The 20,656-nt window shown below is 46.8% G+C and overlaps 1 protein-coding gene across 4 annotated transcripts in view; it reads left to right on the top strand.

Moving 5' to 3' along the window:
- Positions 1-20,656, top strand: part of NUAK1 (NUAK family kinase 1) — a 97,076-nt gene that overhangs the window by 45,242 nt on the left and 31,178 nt on the right. For all 4 annotated transcript variants that reach the window (XM_017640158.3, XM_037007103.2, XM_037007102.2 and 1 more), the window contains one exon: positions 13,104-13,224. In XM_017640158.3, the coding sequence (XP_017495647.3) occupies positions 13,104-13,224 (121 nt within the window). The remainder of the gene's footprint in view (positions 1-13,103; positions 13,225-20,656) is intronic.

Genomic DNA, 20,656 nt, shown 5'->3' with positions numbered 1-20,656 from the left:
CTCAAGGACAGATTTTTGAACTTCTTTTCTAGGAGAAGTGACCTCCTCTTCAGCATGCCAGACTCATTCTCTGTTTGAACATCAGTCTTATATTAATACTGAGATGGACCCAGAAATACACTTGAAAGCAACTTGCCTTATTATCCGTACATAGCTTATATTTTATGACCTGCTTAAAGATGCAGGGAGCATAAATCCTAGGCAGGACTGGGCTATTTACTTGTTCGTCTTTTCTGCAGATGGGTTCCTTGCATCAGAGCCGGGCTGGCTTCAGATCTCTGCTCCAGGATATTTTAGCTGAACTGTTTGAGTCCATTAAACAAATGTAAGAGTTTTTGGGAAAGAAGGGCTATGTCTCAAACCAAATGTTTTACATGGAGAGCATCTGGGGAATATTGGTATTTGTGTGTACAGTACATCAGAAAGCAGCTTGGCGTGGTTCAGCTGGGATGTTTCTGGCCTGTGGTTGCTGGATTTGACAGTTTTGTTGTAAAGGAATAGTTCTTATGAAGTGTTGCCATAAAGGCGATGCTTGATCCAGGAAGGGGTGTCCTTGTTTAGCCGCGCACTCAAACTGTTCTGATTAGCTTGCTGGCTAGTCTGTCCATGGCATTTGAACAGTTCGATATCTATTTTTGGGGAACTGTTTCCCCCAAGGCTTAAAAGAGAAAGGAAGCCTCACAGTGCCAGGGCTCAGGGTATTTCTTCTTGAGCCTGTGGCACCAAAGAGCTGATGAAATGAGGACACAGGCTGGCCCAGTGCATGCAGCATTGACCCCAGAAGCCAAGTACCTTGGGTTGAAACCTGGCTGTTGCCTTTATGACCTGCGGGGACTGGGGAAGTTGCTTTTATCAGTTTCAGTTTTCCTCTCCTGCAGAAGTAGCTTGTCCCAGGAGGTGGTGGAAAGAGTAATAAAGGGTGAGGTGGCATTGTGTACACAGAAAAGGGTCATTTACCCACCTGGTATTGCATTCACAAGGATAGAAGTGATGTGGACTAGAGTGGAACCCGGCATATCATCCAGATAGGTTGTCCATCTTCAGTGATTTATCGATACTGGACCGGGTTGGTGGTAGTGAGTGGATGGATGAGAAAGAATCATTTTACAAAAATTTAGAGTTAACACTATTCATCATGTTTGATTCTGTTCACCTCTGTTCTGATGCCAGACTCTTTCCCAGACGGGAGACACGGGTAAACATGGCAGTTAAGGTTCCTGTACTGTGGTCTCTGTTTGCTATGCCTGGGGTTGGCTGTAAATGACCTTCCCTTTTGTTAGATTGTATGTTGACTGTGATCTATGTAGCCTGGACAATGGCTAGTGTATTAGATTGCTTACTAATTAGATAATAGTAACAGAATATCACAGACTGAGTCGATTAAACAACAGTAATTTATATTCTCACGTTTCTGGAGGCTAGAAGTCAAAGGTGCCAGCAGTCAAAGGTGGTGAGGCCTCTCTTCCTGGCTTGCAGATGGTCACCTTCTTGCTGTGTCCTAACATGTCCTTTGCTTGGTATGTGCACACTCCTGGTATCTCTTCCTCTTATAAGGACATCAGTCCTTAGGATCAAGGCCCCACCCATATGATTTCGTTTAACCTTAATTACTTCCTTAAAGCCTTTCTTTCCAAATACAGTCACATTGGGAGTTAGGACTTCAACATGTGAATTTGCAGGGATATAATTCCATCTGTAACAACTGGTAAATATTTTATAGGTGTGAACATTATCTGGTAGAGAATATGGCTAGTCTTCCTGCATCTTTCTGCAAGACAGGTCCAAATTGTCCCAACCGAACCCCCAATCAGCTGGGAAAAAAGGGCAAAACTCCATAATATGTAATATGGCTTTATTAATTAATGTAAAAATTATATCTGGATGGGTCCTGAAGACAGCATTTTGACTAGTGAAATAGTCATAGGCTCATTTGATGGAGGAGATGACTGAGTGTAAGGCGCGCAACGTGAGTGAGCAAAAGGGTTGGTGGAGATACTGTCCTGGCTTCTTTTAGGGATGGAAAAATGAATAAGTTGAGCAAAGTGGGACTCAATTCTGGTCTTATTTAAGAGTGTGAGACACAGGCGTGGCAACTGGGGGAGTCATGCATGGAAGGATTTCTCAGGGGAACCCACCTCTGCACACATACACCAGTTTGCTTGTGATGCAAAAGAACACTTTGCTGAGAAGGGTCTTAGAGACCCTGAAAGAGCATCTCCTTGGCCAAACTCTAGGGTCATGGGACCACCCCTGGGTCTGAGGAGGGTAAGTATCCTGACCGACAGTCCCTTTGTGCCAAAGCCTGTGTATCTTCTGTCCCATCTCCAGTCCCACCTACGGAGCCCTCCTGGACTTCTTGAGCCCCAACACAGCTGTTTGCTTGCTTAGTAACCTTGTTCTCTTTTCTCATGTTGACCCATTGACATCCCCTGATAGAAATTAGGGGTTTTTGTTGCAAGTGACAGAAACAGACTCTTGAGACTCATTCAAGGAGAAAATGAATCTGTAAGTTGTGGCGTATCTCCCAAGACCAGGCTTGGGAAAGGACAAAAGCTAAGGAAGCCCTGAGGAACTAGGTAGGGGGATGATGAACAGATGATCTCTTTAGATTGCTGTTGGGATGAAGGTCCTAGCCATTCTCAGACCATTCTGAGGAAAGAGTATCCACTTAACCAAACTCTAGGATCGTAGATCTACCTGCTGGCTTGGGGAGGGTGAGTATCTTAACTGACAGTCTCTTTTTCCAATAGGGGTAATCCCTAGGTCAAAGCCAGGGTGTTCCTACTAGTAGAAGGGCGAATGGGTGCAGGGGAGGGAGGAGCCTCCCTATCTACTGCCCTTTCCAGTTGAATGGTCATGTTCTACAGGACCTGGATCAATGCCTTACCAGAACCCCTTTCCCAAAACTGCTTTCTGGAGAATTGACTCATTATTGCATCACTTTACGGACATGCCTCCCAGGCCCTCCTGTCCAGTTCTGCCTTTTGCCCAGCTGTGTGGCTGGCCTCACAGAGGGCAGCAAGGAACACCAATGGATGTGCTTTTGAACATGGAAGTGGTTTAATATCAGGTTAAAAAAAGACTTCAGGTGGGGCAAGGCCACGTGGCTTTAGTGGGGCCTTCATTCCCAGAGACTGATTTACCACACACCTACTATGTGCCTCTGATCCAGCTCACACTTATCAGACACCTACTATGTGCTGAGCACTCTTCTTCTCACTTTGTCAGTGTGGTACAGAGCTTAAGAATGTGGTCTCTGGGTTAAGTGAAGTCCAGCTCTCTTATTTATTAGTTGTGTGCCCTAGAGCAAGCAACCTCACCTCCCTCAGACTCACTTTATATTCCCTGAGAAACAGAAATGTAATTTTTTTGGAAGAATTGAGTGAGGGAGAGGTTGAGCTGTTTAACAGAATGATGCCCAGTGCCTGGCATGTAGGAAGGACTTGATAACTGGTAGTTATTATCCCGATTAGCTCTTGTTGCGGATTTGCTCCCAGCCCTTCTGGAATGGACACTATTATTATCTCCACTTGAAAGAGGACCAAGTTCAGCCTCAGTGGTTTTGGGAGAAGCAGGGAATCAACGCTTGAGAGATGAGCAAGTAAAAGAAGACTATGGTCTGACGAGATGTCCTTCTGTGATTTTATGGTTTTTAAGGGTCCTTTCCCCACCAGCTTTGTGGAGATATTATTGACAGGTAACACATGTAAGTTAAGGTATACAATGTAATGATTTATGTATGTACTGTGACATGATCACCACAATTAGGTTAGTTAACACCTCTCTCCGTGCGCGCGCGCGCGTGTGTGTGTGTGTGTGCACGTGTGCTGATAACATTTAAGATCTACTCTTACAAACTTTCAAATATATGATACAGTATGGGTAACTATAGTCACCATGTTGTATGTTATATCCCCAGAACTTATTTATTTTGTTTTATTTTTATTTTTATTTGTTCATTTTTTTATTGACATATAGTTGATAGATAATATTATATTAGTTTCAGGTGTACAACATAAATGATTTGACAGTTGTCTACATTATTAAGTGCTCACTCTCAGAACAAATTCATCCTATAACTGTAAGTTTAACCCTTTGATTAACATCTCCCTATTTTCCCTGCTCCCCAGCCCCTGGCCGCCATCAAATCTGCTCTATTACTGAGTTCAGTTTTTGTTGATTTCACATAAAAGTGAGACCATACACTATTTACCTTTCTGTCTGACCTAAGTCACTTAGCATAGTGTTAAGGGTCCTTTTTCAATACTTGGGGTCCATTGCAGCAACACCTTTTCTGCAAATGCTATATGCCAGGCACCTGCTAGGCACTGTAGATGTTGCAGTGAATAAAACAGACATGGTCTCTGTGGGATGAAGTCTACAGCTAATGAAGGGAAGTGAAGTTATGGAAGAGGACCTATCTATGCATTATGGAGGCTCATGGCGGAGGATGGATGTGAAGGAGGTAGTCAGTTGAATAAAGGGTGTGGAGGGATCCCGGCAGAAAAAATGATAAGCACCAACATCCAGGGCCGTGAGCATACTTCTCAGCCCAGGCTGCTCCTTGGGTTCCTGGAATGACCGCAGACCCCTGCCCCAACCTCCCAGGACAGGAACTTACTAGTGATTAGATAAGGCTCACAGAGGCAACACGCCGGATGGGGCGGCAGGAAAGGCCCACCTGTGACTGAGCTTGCTCCTGGTGGGTGGGGGGCGGGGGCCGCAGGCTGTCATTGCTGGGGGCTATGCGTCTGGGGCTAGAGGGGCTTCTGTGACAGGCACCCTGCAGGTTTGTGGGGCAGTAATTAGCTGAGGAGCAGCCAGCTGGTTTGCAATGAGACTGGAGCAGGGACCTTGTCAGCTCTCTGGGTAATGGGCAATGAGAGCTGCCCTTGGAAGGAAAAGGAGCTCTGGGCTTTTGAGGAGAGGATGAAGGAGCCTCTAGGGGCCAGACTGCTGCCCCGGCTATTGATCCTTCCCTGTCTGATATGTCTTTGCACATTCTGATTGCCATGAATCCATTTTCCAAAAAGAAGGATTCTGTCACTATAAAAATAACTTCCAAAGAATCTTCTTTTTCACTTACCTATAAAATTACCCATAGTTAAAATATAAAATAACCTCCCCCTCCTCCCTTTTTGGTGTGTATGTTGTATGTTTTACCATTTTAAGAAATTAAAAACTGTGTTTTCCTTGTTCTGCTCACCTGAGTCAGCTACATTCAACTGACTAATTTCCTTTCCCTTTGGAAAACTCATTTTGTTTCTTAGGTCTTTTGTGTCATTTGTTCATTGTTCCCAAGGTCAGTGATTAAGTAGAAGCCTGAAGTTAATATTTAAAAGCAATGTTTTCAGTGAATTAAGAAATAATGGGATAAAACCCTCCCAGGTATGCCTATTCCTGTATGTATCAAATCAGGCTTCAATAATGGAAGAAGGTTTGGACTGCATTGGGCTGAAACAGTGTCCCTGGCATGTCTGTGTGAGGACAGCCGCCTAATGTGGTGAATAATGTGCGATCAATGCCATGCCCTCTCTACCATGCAGCCCTCCAGGCTTCACTGAAACAGGTTATAATTTTCCTGCACTCTTAGGAGTATCTGTCACTCCCCGTCTTGGTGTATTAATAAGTTCTGGGGCTTTGCTCCACTGGGGCCACCTCAGTGTGAATGATAGATTTTTCTGTGACAGTTTCAGTTCTGTTGCTAGCTGTATAGCCTGGAATTTGGTTAGAATTCCCAGCCTGGAGAGCTAATCCCAGACCGGAGTGAGACTCAGGACTCACGCTGCAGTTCCCGGGCTGCTATTACCTTCATGAATGTGGGCCTGAGCTTTCACCTCTTTGGGACTCAGTTTCCTCATCTGTAAAATGATGGATTGGCCTAGAACACTGTGACATCTTGCAGCTCTAATATCTCCTGATGATAACGGTGCTCTTTATGCCTTCTGCCACAGTGACCATTTGCCTTCTCTGCCCTCCATCCTCTCTACCCAGTCTGACAGGATCCCCCGTCATTCCTGTGGGGTTGGCTCTCTTGTCCAGCTCATTTGCAGATGCGGAAACCGAGCCTGTGACGTGCTTTCCTGAGTACCTCTCTGTGCAGGGGGCACCTTGGCCAAGTTGCTGTGACTGACAATGCTGATACTGGGCTTCTTAGCAGTTCTGGGTTTGGAGTTGATAAGTAAGAGTTGCACAGCCCTGAGCTTAACCAAGCCGTGTCACAAACAGCATCAGAGTGATCAGATGCTACCAGGTGAAGTTGTCCAACTTAAAGGTAAGCTCAGCGCTCTGGTCTGGCCCTTCCTCTCCCCTGCCAGGACAGTTTTAACTGGGAAGAAAAGCTATAGCACTTTAGAATTGTGAGTTGGTGTTGCGTTTGGCTTTCAGAAACGTGAAAGTCCAAAAATAAACAACTGCTTGGCCCCATGAGCTTGAGCTAAACAGCCTTGCATTTTCAGTCGGTTCTGGAGATATCCACTTTTACCAGGGCCGGAGCTCCAGCTTGTGTGGGGAGCGGGAGGTAACCCATCAGCCGCCAGCTTTCCGGGCCTTCCTGCAGCCATAGACCTGCCTCGGGCTAGGATGAGCGACGTGTCCTGTGGGAGCAAATCTTCCCCGAGCCAGCGGCAGATTAATTTGGGTCACTGGGTCCCCTCAAGGAAGCAGCTTGTTTTTAGTTCCCCCATACATAGATGGGCGGCTCATTAATTTTCATGAGCCATGTAACGTTTAGTGTCACTGCATAATATTTTGAGACTTGGAACAGTAAGTGCCATCATGGCCACATTTACTCTTGTTGAAGACGGCAGTCGTCAAACCTCAGAGTGCAGCAGGATTGGCTGGGAAGTTGGTAAAACGTGCTGCTACTAGCTTGTTCCCCTCCGCCTTCAATTCAGTAGGTCTAGGGTGGACCCCGGAATCTGAATTTTAGCGGTTGCTCGGTGGTGGGCTCACCACCCTTGGACAACTTGCTCTCCCAGAGAACCTGACCGTGGGCTCTGAGCTGGTTGGTGGCTCACTTTTGGCATTGCCCCTGGTGTTGACTTTCCACTTGGCCTTCTTTTGGCCACTGCTTTGGTGCCTGCCTGCCCGGTCAGCCACGGCCACCAACTCATGTTCACAAACCCATGGTCATTCGCGGAGTGTAACGTGCCCATGATTTCTTAGTCATTAAGTCCACGTCCCTTGTGGCCTCGCCATTGTGAGTGATGATGGTCTTAGCTCCGTCTTTGAAGGTGGGGGTTAGAGAGCAAGGACTGACTATAAAAATGTCCTGGGCCTCTCTGAGACCCTCCTAAGCAGGCCCTGGCTCCGTCAAATAAATGTCTGATTTGCTGTTTAAATTCTGGAAATAGAAGACATTTTCCATGGCAGGAGAAAAATCAGTATCATCTGAGGAAACATCTCTGATGGGGAGTTTTGGGAAAGAGAGGATTGAGAACTGAAGTACAGAGGATTATATTTTCAGAATCTCTTGGGAGATTAAAGGGCTGGCAGTGGCAAATGGTGGGATGTCATTCTTTGAAGAAAGAGCTCTTTCTTACACATGCACATGCTGGCATTAGGGTGCCCCTCCTCAGAGCCGGTTGCTATAATTCTTGGCTTCCAACCCACTTCTGTCTGAAGAAACATCCATGTAATGACATGAATCGACAGGCGGGAGAGGAAGAGGCCCAGAGGCCCTGGGGAGGAGCTGGCTCAGGTCCCTGTGGGGCTGGTTGCATCATGGCAGTGTTTTGTCCTGAGTTGGCTGAGGTCCTCACAAAGATCTGGGGGTCATTTAATTAATTAGGGGCTTTGGCTGCAAGATGGTCCCCTGGGTGGCATCACCATGGTGAGGGCTGGCACAGCCTGAGTGGAGCCCTTCAGTGATCCTGGGGAGCTTTGGACCCCTGTGGCCCAAGTGGAGCTGTGCCTTGCCCTGAACTCTGACCATGAACCAGACATGAGCAGGAGACCCTGCACTGGCCTCCAACTTGACTTGGCTGTGAGGGCCCCTGGGCCCCTTGGTAAGGAACAATCCCCGAGCTGCCTGTGGAACCTGGCTGGGTGTGAGGTCACACCTTGTGAGTGGTGGGGTAGCTGCCAGCTTCTGCTGCCGGAATTAGATCACCAACTGTTCTCACTAGGTGACGCTAATGCTGTGTTTATGGTGTGTTTCATCCCTGCTGTTCAGTCCCTCAGTTCCGTCTCCCAGGACCTCACTTAGGAATAAACCTGTAAAACTTCACCTGCCCAGAGGGGGCCCTGCACACTGGCCTTTGGGTACTGTTTGGCATCCTTGGAAAGATTCTGTCACCTGCCATGTTTGCTGTGCATCGCAGCTTCCTCCACAGCCTCATGCCTCAGCAGTCCGTGGGCTCCTGCCAGCGTTCTTACAACCCTCTCTTATAAGCTGTGTGCCCTTGGGCAATAGTTATCTTCTCTGTGCCTCTGTTTCTTCTCCAGTAAAATGGGGTTATAGTTAGGATTAAAGGAGGTAAGGCCCCCTGGCACATGGTTAGCACACAATAAATGTTAGTTATTGCTATTACTAAGAATACTGCCACGGAGTGAAACATGTTGGTATGTTTGCTGATGCCTTTAACAGATGAGAAAACTGAGGCTGTGAAAAAAAGCCGGAGGTTTCACTGTGCCACTCCGCCTCCCCATAGCCCCGCCTAGATCACTGAGCTCTCAGATTCACAGCAGCCACCGCGGCAAAGGATGCCCAGCAGGCTGCAGAACAGGTGGCTCTTTGGTGCTTATTCAAGAAGGGAAAAGCTACCTCCACAGAAGAGGAGGCTGGACCTGTTACATTTAACAAGAGATGGGAATTGGCTGGGCTGAATTTGCCTCTTAAACAGACAGGCACCGCAGGGCAGAATTCGCAGGTCTGCAGCCAGACCTGCTGCTGCATATGGTTTAAACATTAAACTATAGGGTGGCCTTATTTAAAAGCAGACCGTTTTATAAGGCACACGGTGCTGTCTAGACTTGAGAACATTTATGGAAGTGGCTGTACTGTGCATGAGTTCCCAGCTCCAATCATTTTGAAGGTGGAGTGACATCCCTCTGACTCCTGCAGGAACAAGTGGAATTTTCTTTTTTTTGGTGGGTGTATGATTTCAGACATCGGGTCATCCCTTCTTGCAGGGCTCTTTCCTTTCCTTACCTCTGTCTGTCTTTGTCAGCGTGCGTGAAGACTGAAGATGAGGTTCTCTCCGTAATGCCAGCATCTGTGCATTTCTGTGGCAGCCTTTGGCCACAAGGGAAATTACATAATTATTTGTGTAGTTTTTGCTCAGCTGCCCTTGTCCCACCTTCCCTCCCACCTGGAGGGCTGGGGCAGAATCGTGTTAGCTCCTGTGTAATCTCAACACTGTGCTTCGTATGTGGTGGGCGCTCTAAAGGAATGAGTGAGTTGGACAGAGTCCAGAGAGGCTCGCGTGGACGTCTTGCATCAGATTTTGGAATCTAAGTAGGAACATTTTATTCCTGTTCACCTGGATGGGCAACCATTAGGAAGAGATGAGGGGAAATGGTCCTGAGGTTGCTGTTTGGGTTCAAGCTGCTTATCCTTCCATCTGATCTCAGACGGGGGCCGTGATGCTGATGGCGGGTGAGTGCCCGCTGCTCTGAGCTTCCTGACATTTCAGAGGAAGGTACATTTTAAAGACCCAGGAGAGAGAGTCTCTTGACCTGTCTTTACTTTGGGAACAAATTGGTCTCCATTCCCTAGACCTTCACTCGCCACCCCACAAGGAACCAGGGGAATTAAGATTTGTTCTGAGGATGAAAGGAAGGGTGGATGAAAGGAACAACAGGCTCTGCTTATGGGGGGCTCTCCCCGGTGTCACGGCAGACATTTACCCAGCACCTACCTGGGCTGGGCACGTTCTAAACGCCCGACTTCGGATCCTCACAGGGATCCATGAGGTAGGTGCTTTATTTCTCTGCTTGACAGATGAGGAAACCTGAGCACCGGCTGTTTGTGCCGCTTGCCCACGGCCACACAGCTGGTGAGTGGTTTTAGCTAAGACTCAAAGCCATGATGCTCACCATGAGGCAGTACTGCTTTCTGTGTGCTGACCCAGTGTGTCCTTCAACTCCATGCAGAAGGCACTACCTTACCTTACAGGAGCCACATTTATAGGTCTCCTCCTCCTTTTATAAACTACTCTTTAAAAAGGTGACAGCCATTCTTAGCTCTCCGGCTCCTGTAGAAACAGGGCACAAGTTGAGTTTGGCCACAGGCTGAATATGCAGCAAATAAAGAAGGAAGATGATTTCTGGTGGTGTGAAATGCCCTGAGAAGGATGCAATGGGGAAAGGTGTAGAGAGGGAGGGAGGGGGCCAGTAGCAGCCTTATCAGCTGGAGGGGTGAGGGAGGGCCGCCCCAAGGGGGTCGCGAGCTGAAGCTTGAATGCTGAGGGTGATGTGAGGTCTGTGTGTGTAAAGCACTTAGCGCAGTGTCTGTGCCATGTATCAGGTGCTCCATGGGTGCTGCTGTATTACTGCCCTTGTTACTGTTGCTGCTGTTTGTCGTTCACCGCTTGCACGACCTTGGGTGACTCATCTCACTGCTCTGGGGAGTTGAGCCGAATGGCTTTCCTCTGGCCTCAGCAGTTGCACAGTTCTAAGGGACTTGTAGCATTTTCTCCTCCGGACTTCCCACCACCCTTTGAAACAGGGGGCAGAAAGAGCTCTTTTACATTTCCAATAGGAGATTCATTGTGGGAGGAGGGAAGCTTTTGTGGCATGGCACCACCATAGTTAACACTGTTGGGGCCCTTGTAGTTCCCCCAGTGCTGAGTGGGGTTTTATTGGCATGTGGGCACTTTCTTTTTTATACTGGGCTGGAAGCAACCCCCACCCCCACCCCGGCAAAGGCATCAGTAGCCTCTCGTTCCAGTGTTGGGGGGCTCTGACAAGTGGGCTTATATTTCCACCCCCCAGAATGTGGCTACCCTCCCCTGACCCTGGATGGTGAAAGAATTTATTCCTATTGTCATTTGACAATAGGGCCTCCTTGAGGCCAAGTTTAGGCTGCTGCATAATCAAAGGGGTAGTTTCTTCCCTGGCCCATCTTTAGTCCATGGAAGAATGTAGGAGTTGGTCCAACAGCCACTCGCATCCTCCCTGGCCAGTATGTATGTGTTCACTGTCTGCTTCCTCCCAGAACAAGCTCCCAGGGCTGCAGGTCCTGCTCAGATAAAAGAATGCCTTCCAGCCATATCTTTACATTTGACAAAAGCATAGGCTTTTCTTGCACCATACTGAATGGGGCTGTCGTGAGGGCTTGGAGCCTGGCGCCCTGATGAGAAGGGGTCCTGCAGCTGGAAGCTCATTCATCTCTGTGCAGCCTCCTATGACCCAGCCACAGGGCCTACCTGCAGTCTCAGGGAGGGTGGTGCCTGCCCCTGGGTTTACAGCAGGCCATCCCGTGTTTCCTGTCTGCTATCGCCATTCCTCAGTTGCCCACGTGTGTAGGTCAGGTGCCAGAGAAATCCTAAATATCTTTCTATCGTACCTGCATGGTGGTGCTGTTTGACCTGAGTGGTCCCTCCTTTCTTGCCCTAATTCCAATACCACTTCTCATCCCTGAATGATATCAACCCCTCCCTCCCCATCAGCTCCCTCCTCCCCTCCTTTTCTCCTTCCCTTTCTTTCCACCAACCACCTGCTTGTCTGCCTGCCCACCCTAAGTGTTTTCTCAGGCCTGCCACGTGCCAATCACTGTGTTAAGCATTAGAGATAAAGCAGTGAGTAAGATCCCCACAAGTGGAGAGTCAGGGAATGACTCAAATACTGATTTCATGACAGCTGGGGAGGGTTCTGCAAAGGAGAAATGTGGGGAGATGCTAGGTCAGAAAATAGCCAAACCAACACTAATGATAGGGACGTCACAGACGGGCCGACTGTGTCTTAGAAATGTTTCCATGTATAGTGCTTGGTGGGGACTTGGTGGAAATCCCAGGAAGAAAATGTTTGCAGGTGTGAGCACATTCCTGCTGAGACCGGCTGCCTCACCCTCTGAGTGTCAAGGTGGGGGAAACGCTGATAACAAGGACATCTTTCCTCCGGAGCACTCCAATCCTTGTAAGGCAGAGGGATTGTTTAACTGCCTTCCATCGAGGAAAAGGTGGTATAGGTGAGAATCGAGGTCAAGGGAGAACCAGTTTGGAGAGGGCTAAGCAGGCTTTTAAGACCTGGCAGCAAATTGCTTGGTGGATTTTCTCCTAACTCATGGGTACCTCTCCCTACCAAAGTAGTTTTTGTCTTCCTTAGAGCCAATGTGGGTTAAATTACCAAGCAACTTGTTTATGAACAGAGATGAATCCACTGGCAAACATACTTGCCCTCATTAGTTTCCCATTGTCACTTAATGCTTTTTTATTTATATATTTCTTTTGAGTAATTGCTCTCCGTTGGCCCTGGCATCCTCTACAGCTTGGGTTTGCAGGCGACACTGGCACGGAGCTTTTGGAATAACTGGGGCTGGGCTGGGAGTCTAGCTGTCAATCCCAGTGTTTCATCCTGATTTTTCTCCAGAAGAGCCTTTTCGTCACATCACTTGCTATCGAAGGTGCCTTGGGCCAGAGGAAGGTTGTAGGAAGGATTTGGCTTCCAAGCAATTGCATAAACACAGCACACGGACTGGAGTCCTAAACCCAAGTTTGCACAGACCCGGCGTTGAGAACGCCATGCAATGAAGCTTGTTTTAGTTGTGGCTGCGGCAGCTGCCTGGGGGAGCTGTGATACTGATTCCACCTATCCGTGGTTATTCATCGATACCCTGTAAACCGAGCTCTCCTTTTTCCTTTTCTCAGAGGATCAGGATTCCTAGAGTCAGTGAATCTGGCCCCATGAAGCAGCCTCTGTTTTATGAAAAAACCTCCACCATCCCAAACCTCGGCTGTTAAAACCTGATGTTTTCTGTTGTCGGGAGAAGGGTGTTTTTGCTATAAATGAAAGATGTGACAGGGGTATTTCGAAGCTTTGTTTTGGTTAATGCTGATTCTGCCAACAAGTAACATCTGTATTTATTTTCCAAACTCCCCCAATGGCTGATTTGCATCTGTTTAGTTCTCTGTGTAACATTTCATTTCCTGACTTTATAGGTTGCTATAAAATCCATTCGTAAGGACAAAATTAAGGATGAACAAGACATGGTTCACATCAGACGAGAGATTGAGATCATGTCATCCCTCAACCATCCTCATATCATCAGTATTTATGAAGGTCAGTGATTTTTTTTTCACCCCTGTATCAGTTACCATCTCTCCTACCATGGGGTCTGCCAAGATTTTTAGGTAATTGCCTTTCTGGGTAGGAGCCAAGTGTTTTTCCTCATGATGCAGAAATAGCCGGGTGTTATCTCTCATTTGGCTACCTTGAATGCAACCAGACATGGAGCACGGCGCGCTTTGGTCGTTGTTAATCCTGGCACTGCCTTCTTCTGGCTCCTTTCCAGTTCCTTGGTGGTTGCTAAGCAACCCGCCTTGTGAAGCCAGCATGTGAGACAGTCCTGGTTTCTAAAAAAATGAAAGTTTGCTGTGTGGCCACGTAATGGTGGATCCATTAGAAATGTCATGTCATTCCCCAAAGCTGATGCTCTGGTGATGGCGTTGAGAGTTATGCAGAGTCAGGCTCTTTGAGTTGGGGTTTCATTTGAGCAGGTCCAGGGAACCCCGAGAAAGAAGCAGCCGCTCTTGGTGCAGCAGACACTTCAAGTGGTAGTTGGTGTTGTAGAAGGGTGGGTGAGGAAGAGCTTAGAAAAATACTCATGCTTCAACTCTTTGGTCCTTCATGGGAAGAAATGGGGACTGTAAACTTCCCACAAATTAATCATGTAAAAAACCTACTCAAGCAATACGTGTTTATTGCAGAAATGGTCATAATACAAATGTTAAAATAATTTTGGTTCTAACTCCCCATTTGATAAATAGCTCTCTAGCTATATTTATATTTTCATCTACTTCTCAAAATCTGTATGTGGTTTTTATCCAAAGTTGGATCTGTTTATACTGTTCTTTAGCTTCTTTTTGTTTTTATTTTCATTTTTATACCATATGTCATCTATGTCAATAATTATTCCCCTGTGAGGACATTTTAAAGGGCTTTATAGTATTCCATTTATGGACATACCACAATTTATTGAATTTATTTCCTTTTGTCAAACATTTAAGTTGTTTCAGATTTCTGGTTATTATAAACAGGGCTTCAGTGCTTTAGCGACACTCCATGTACGTCACTTTTACTTTCATTCCTGATCATTTCCTTATGAAAAATTTTCTAGTCTTGGACTTAGTGACTCAAAGTATTCCTCCAGAAAATTTTAAAGGTCTGAATTGAGTCAGAAAAATGAGCCTATTTTTAATTTCTGGTCTGATCATAAGTTGTGCAGGAAGGGTTAAGAGGAAATCAGATGGTAACCCTAAAGTTTTTCTTTTGTTTTAGATTTTCTTCTTCTGGTTCCCTGCAGTTATTTTTGCCATTCTTTTTACTGATGTTTCTGTCTTTGCTCCTCATCCAGAAGTAAATGTTGGTATTTTGCTTTTTTTAAAGCTTACTTTTGGAGCCTGTGTGGGATAGGATTTTTTAGGTAAATTTTCATTCAATCAGTCATTTATTCATTCCACACCATCTCTTGCAGTGATTCTGAAAGGGCATTCCATGGACCAGCAGCATCAGCATAAATTGGGGTTGATAGAAATGCAGACTTCCAGGCCTCACCCTAGCAACTCTGGGGTGAGGATCCACCCCACAATCTGTGCTTTAACAAGTTTGGAACTACTGGTCTCTTGAGGGTCTGCTTGTCATTAAGCAATGTACTAAATGTAGTCAGAAACTTAAAGGGGAATGTGCTATGAATCTGATATTCAAAAAGTAATACAGGATATGATAGAAAAAGTATTATGTAGATATGTAGGCAACATAGTCTGGGACCATGAAGGCCCAAGAGCTTAGGAGTTTTTCAGGCATCCACGCTGGGCCTCCAAGGAGTTTTTTTTGAGGAAGAACTGGGGAAAATAGGCTGATAAAACAAATCTGAATATGCTGGTAAATGATGGGAATTTCTGGAAGTTAGAAGGGAGTAGAGATATAAAATGCAGTTGAGAGTGAGTTTTATTAAATTCTGAGCCGTCTTGCTCCATGTGGCCTGGTTTCCGGGGAATCTTGAAGGCAGTTGTGTAGGATGACCTGTACAGTGTGGACCAGTGTGGGCTGTGCGCTCTGTGAGTGTTGCTGTGTTTGGGATTTCTTGGACTAGAGAAGGAGACTTCTTCATCAGGAAGACAGAGAGAGTGCTATTCTAGAAGCACGTGTCCACATCCTCTCCTTAGGAGAGGATCTGTAGTAACTGCAGCAACTGCCAGAGGTGCTTCTCCGCAAGCATCATGCTCTCTTTACTCTGGGGAACTCTGCAGGCTGAAGGAACAGAAATCTGCACCCCCTCCCAAGGCAAGGCGAGAGATGAACCTTAGTGGAATAACAGTCTATTATCAAGGTCGGGTTGGCCTCAGTCCAGCCCTTGCTGGAGATTTTAAGAAGAGAAGCCCTGAAGATGGGTACAGCGTGATGACTAGAGATAATTTCCATTAAAGCCTCAGGTAGGAGCTTGGGCCTCATTTCACAGAACCCTATGAACAGGTTTCAGGGAGTCAGGAAGGAGCTTGAGTTCTCACAGCAGATAGTTTTGGGGTACAGTCCCAAATCTACCACTGTGGCCTAGACATGAGACTTTGGGGAAGGTGACGGGCCTCTCAGTGCCTCAGGAACCACACCTGTAGAATGGGGTGACTGTTTTCTCTTCCCTAGGGTTGTCCATAGGATTAAAGGAGATGACACATGTTCTGGTCAGATCAAAATAGGTAATTATTGTGAAGACGGTATAGTCATTAAAAGTGAGGTCCTGGGGTCCACTGACAAGGGTATTTCATGAATGAGCTGCAGGGGGTCTATAAATCCTCTGGAACAGTATAGGATGACAGACAGAAACCCCTAGTCACAGAGAGCTATATAAGTTAAAATGAGTAAAATAACATAATGAAAAAAATGCAGTTCCTCAGCCACGCTGGCCCTATTTCAAGTGCTCAGTGGCCACCTGTGGCGGCGAGTGTTGGTACAGAACTTCCTCATCCCTGCAGGGTAGGGCCATGCTGGTGCATGATGCTTTATGTGTTAAGTGCATACGGGTTATTTTTTTCTGGGGAGAGGGTGCTTGGCTTTCATCGGACTCTCACAGGGATATCTGACCTGAAACAGGTGAAAAAAACTCCACTGCCATCAAGTATTTTGTGACCTGCAGGGTATCATACAAATAAAGGGTATTGTTTTTATCCAGAAAACTCCCAGTGACTTAAATATGGCTTTTTTCCCCTTTAATTTCTTAGAAATCTCTAGTTTCTGTTCTATTCTCTTTCCTTTCTCCCACGCAAGTTCTGTTTCTTCCACGTCCACTAAATACCTGTGGGGGAGGGCAGCTCCCCTCCCTTCCCGGCAGGTGAGGAGCAGATCTCCAAGGCGCTATTCCAGCCCTTCCACCTCTAACTGTGACCCTGCAATCTCCAGGTCTTAGGACTTCATCTGCTTCACTACCCAGGACCCTGAGACCCAACTCTGAGAGTGAATTAGACATCGTGGTGTCGTCTGTAGTACATCTAGTTTCACTGCGTCCCTACGGCAAACCTGTGGGGTGGGCAGGCCAGGTGTCCCCATTTTGCAGTTGTGGCAACTGAGGCTCTGGAAGGTGAAGACCTGCTGGGGGTGTTAGCTTGTGAGGGTTGCCACAGCAACGTGCCATAGACTGGGTGGCTCACTCAGAAATTTATTGTCTCTCAGTTCTGGGGGCCAGAAGTGCAAGGTCAGGGTGCTGACAGGGTTGCTCTCTTCTGAGGCCCCTCTCCTTGGCTTGCAGATGGCTGTCTTCTCCCTGTGTCTTCACATCATCTCTCTATGCATATCTATGTCCAAGTTTCCCTTTTTTAAATAAGGACACCAGTTATACCAGATTAGGGTCCACCTTAACGACTTCATTTAACCTTAATTATCTCTTTGAAGACCCTGTCTCCAAGGAGGGTCACATTCTGAGCTACTAGGGGTTAAGACATCAGCACATGAATTTGGGGCCTCATCACACTGGGTATCATGGCTATTTGGTGGCCCTGGCAGACAGGTCTCACGACCTCATGTGTTTTTTAACTCTGCTAGGCCTCAGCCCTGTATTTGTGACCTTGTGTCTCGTTTTGCTGGCTCCGCAGCCCACCTCTCTGCCCCAGGTATGTCTCTCAGCCTGGCCTTTTCTATCCTTTTCAACCCCAAGGTGTGGTAGAGGCAGCGTGGTAGTAGCAGTGGGTGGGACCCCAGTCTGTGAGTTAATACACTGTCTCTCTGCTGCTCCTGGAGTGAAAGGGAACCTTCTCTCTGGAAGCTGATTGGTTGTTTGACAGGCTAATCAAGGCCTTTAGCTGAGTGCCAAAAAACAGGAATACGCATAGTGAAAAACCAGTGCCGAGGCATCTAAGTGGCTGTGTGGACATTAGCCAAGTGAATAAAACTATTAAGGAATATTACAATTTCTTTTTCAACAAGGCCCTTTGTGATTTAATACACACACACACACCACACACACACACACGTGTGTGTGTGGTGTGTGTGTGTGCAGTGGCTGCAATAATAGAATCCACATGACAAAGCCATGAGGCCCCTGCCTCTGTATGTTTGGGAACCTGGGGCTTTCATTGAGGGAAGGCACTACCTTGGACTGTATAGTCCAGTGATTTTAAGATCTCAGTTCCAGAGGAAAACAATTTTTTTAATTAAAAAAAAATACTCAAGTGCTCACTGTGTGCCAGGCCCTCTTCTAGGCACTAGGCATATGGGGTGAATAAGACCAGCTCTGGTCTCATGAGCTGACATTTGGTGAGTAGTCAAGTTGAACAGATAAGTGACTATTGTGCTGAGGCCTGAATGGAGCAGGAAGTGAGCCTCTCAGAGGCCTGGGCATTCCAGGCAAAGGGAACAGCATGTGTGAGTGCTCAGAGGAGGGAAGGCACTTGTGTTGGTAGAACAGACAGAAACCTTTGGGGTTGTGGAGTGTAGGGGAAAAGAGGAGGTTGGACAAGTCCATATTTTGACCACATCAGCCTAAGAAGGGATACAGATTTTACACTAGGCATAGGGGAAAGCAACTGGTTTTAAAGAGGAAAGTAGCATTTTTAAATTCACACTTAAAAATAATACTAATAATAGCTAGGAGTTATCGAGGGTTTGCCCTTGCTAGGATGTGTGCATGTATTATCTATCTCATTTAATCCTTATATCCATGAAATACAAACTGTTAACATCCCAATTTTATGGTAAGGAAATTTTGGCTTAGAGGCTAAGTACATTTTTCAGGGTTACACCAGCTAATAAGGGGTGGATTTGAGAGTTGAACCTGGTCAGCATGCTCTGAAGCTGGGGCTCCCAGTGCTCAGCAGGTCATTGGTGGTCTGCAGCATACCCTAACTGGGTCAGCTGGGGGCAAGCGTTATCCTAGATGCTGTGATGCAGAGAATTCCTGGGCTTCACAGCGGTCGCTATCTTAAATATGGGGGAGCATTAAATCCCAGCCTTGGGGGTATTGAGAAAAATGTTTCTGCATATATGTCAGGAAGAAACTTGGGGCCCAAATCTGGTCAATTCATAGGCAAGTGTCTTCTAAGCTGCGGTCCATGGAAATGAAAGTCATTTATTCATGATTCACAAGGCCCCCAGGCTCATGAAATTCACTTCACTGGATCAACATTGCTGTTCACCAAATCTCAAAAAAAATTCCTTCCAAATGTTTCTTTCTTGAAGCAGACCCTGGGGTGACTCTCCTATTGACCCGTGGGTAAAGGTGATTAACCCTCAAATTTGTCAGCTCTGTGTAAACACAAACGGTAACCAGCTGCTAATGCTAAGTAAATAAAAGAGGGTAGGAATTCACCTTCTAGCATGTGATACTAAGAGTAAGCTAACCGACAGAGAGAAGGAAGAAAGAAGCCTCTGGCACCATCTCTGAGATGGACCCCTGCTTCCAGTCAGAGGAATTCTGTTCTCCCAGCAGGAAGGTAATTGACAATATGGAAAGGATAGCTGAAGGGACGTGCCCACCAGCGCTTTCCGCTGCGTTGCTTCAGATGGAAGAGATAAAAACAGTTCGCGCCTGAGGTTCTGGTTTCAGGACCAGAGTTCAAACATCAAAGGCATGCTGTGCACCCTTGTTTCCCCTCTGAAAGCCTAGGAGACCCAATCTGCAAAGCCAGGAGAATGGACATCTTGCTGCAGACACTCTGCTGCTTTGGGGAACCTTAGCACCCCATCTGGTAATGGTCCCATGTATGACAACGCAGAGTCGGGCGCTCAGAGGCCATTCGGCTTGGCCTGAGCCTTTTCTTTGATGCCCTTAGTTTTTGTTTCTGGAAATTTGTTCCTGGCACTGCAGGATTGCATCTCTTTCTTGGCCCTCTGTGTTGCAGATAGGCGAGAACTGGCTAATCCTTTCACCGCCTCCTGTCTTACGTAAGGCGCATCCTGGATTTCTGGGACAAAATAGGAAGTCTGCTTGGCATTTGTCAGCTGCGGTCTCTCTTTGCTTTAGAAGAGGAGGTTCTCTAACAAAAAAAAACAAAAACAAATACAAACAAACATGCCTCCGATGATAAGCACGTGAGTCTCATGCCCTCACCCGGTGGGCCTTAAACCTGCTGCCCGTGAAGAGACATACAAGAGTCTATATTCTAGAAAATTGTCCTAATTCCTACCATGAAGACACTTTGAATGAATTTACTATCATTAAAAGCTCCTCCCACCTGTAAAGTATACATTATAGTATGGTTTTTCAAGCTACCTATGCCATCTGAGATTCTGATAGATCTTTCTGGAAGGGGATATCATTCTTGCCTCCTGTTGAAGATCACTGCTTTAAAAAAACACCCAGAGATGCAGAGGTGAAACCAAGAGCACAGGGCCGGAGAAAAGCCCATAGCCTATTGTCTTGCCAATGGGTTCAGCCCCAGGCAAGTTCACTATGGAGTCAGTGAGACCAAAAAATGACATTGGAACGGTCTTGGGGTGAAAGGGTTTATACCCAACTTTATTCTCACGGTGGCAGGTCAATCACTAGAATCCCGTCCACTTGGAGTGAGTCTGCAGGCAGCAAGCCTGTCTCTGCCTCTGGGCCTCTCTGTCCCTGCAGCTATCTCAGTCTCTTCCCTCAGTGCTGCCACCACTCCAGTCTCTGCTCTCCTGCAGCCGTGCCACCAAGTTGCCCAGAGCACTGGGCGGAGCTCTTTATATGGAGTCAATAACAATGTATTGCTCATGCTTGTGCAGTGAGCTAGCCGACCAGGGCCAGGTGAGAATCCTGACCATAGGAACCTTCGCTTTATCCACACCTGTCTTGTGTGCTGCAGGCTTGGTGACAGGGCATTCTACCACCTGCCTTCTCCCCACCTCATCAACTTGTGGCCGGGGAGAATGAGGCAATTGTGAGATGTTTCCATAGGATCCCACAGAGGTCCTGGAGCCAGAAATCATACCTGGAAAATAACCCCTTGAGAATGGCGGGATCCCGATAAGCTGCCTAGTAATGCATTTAAGCAGGGACTTTCGGAGGGCGAACCTGGACCTGAAGCATTAGTAT

This window comes from Manis javanica, chromosome 10 (assembly GCF_040802235.1).
Source record: "Manis javanica isolate MJ-LG chromosome 10, MJ_LKY, whole genome shotgun sequence".
In the NCBI taxonomy this organism is placed as follows: Eukaryota; Metazoa; Chordata; class Mammalia; order Pholidota; family Manidae; genus Manis; species Manis javanica.
The sequence above is the reverse complement of the archived record's forward strand: the minus strand, read 5'-3'. Positions and strand labels throughout refer to the sequence as shown.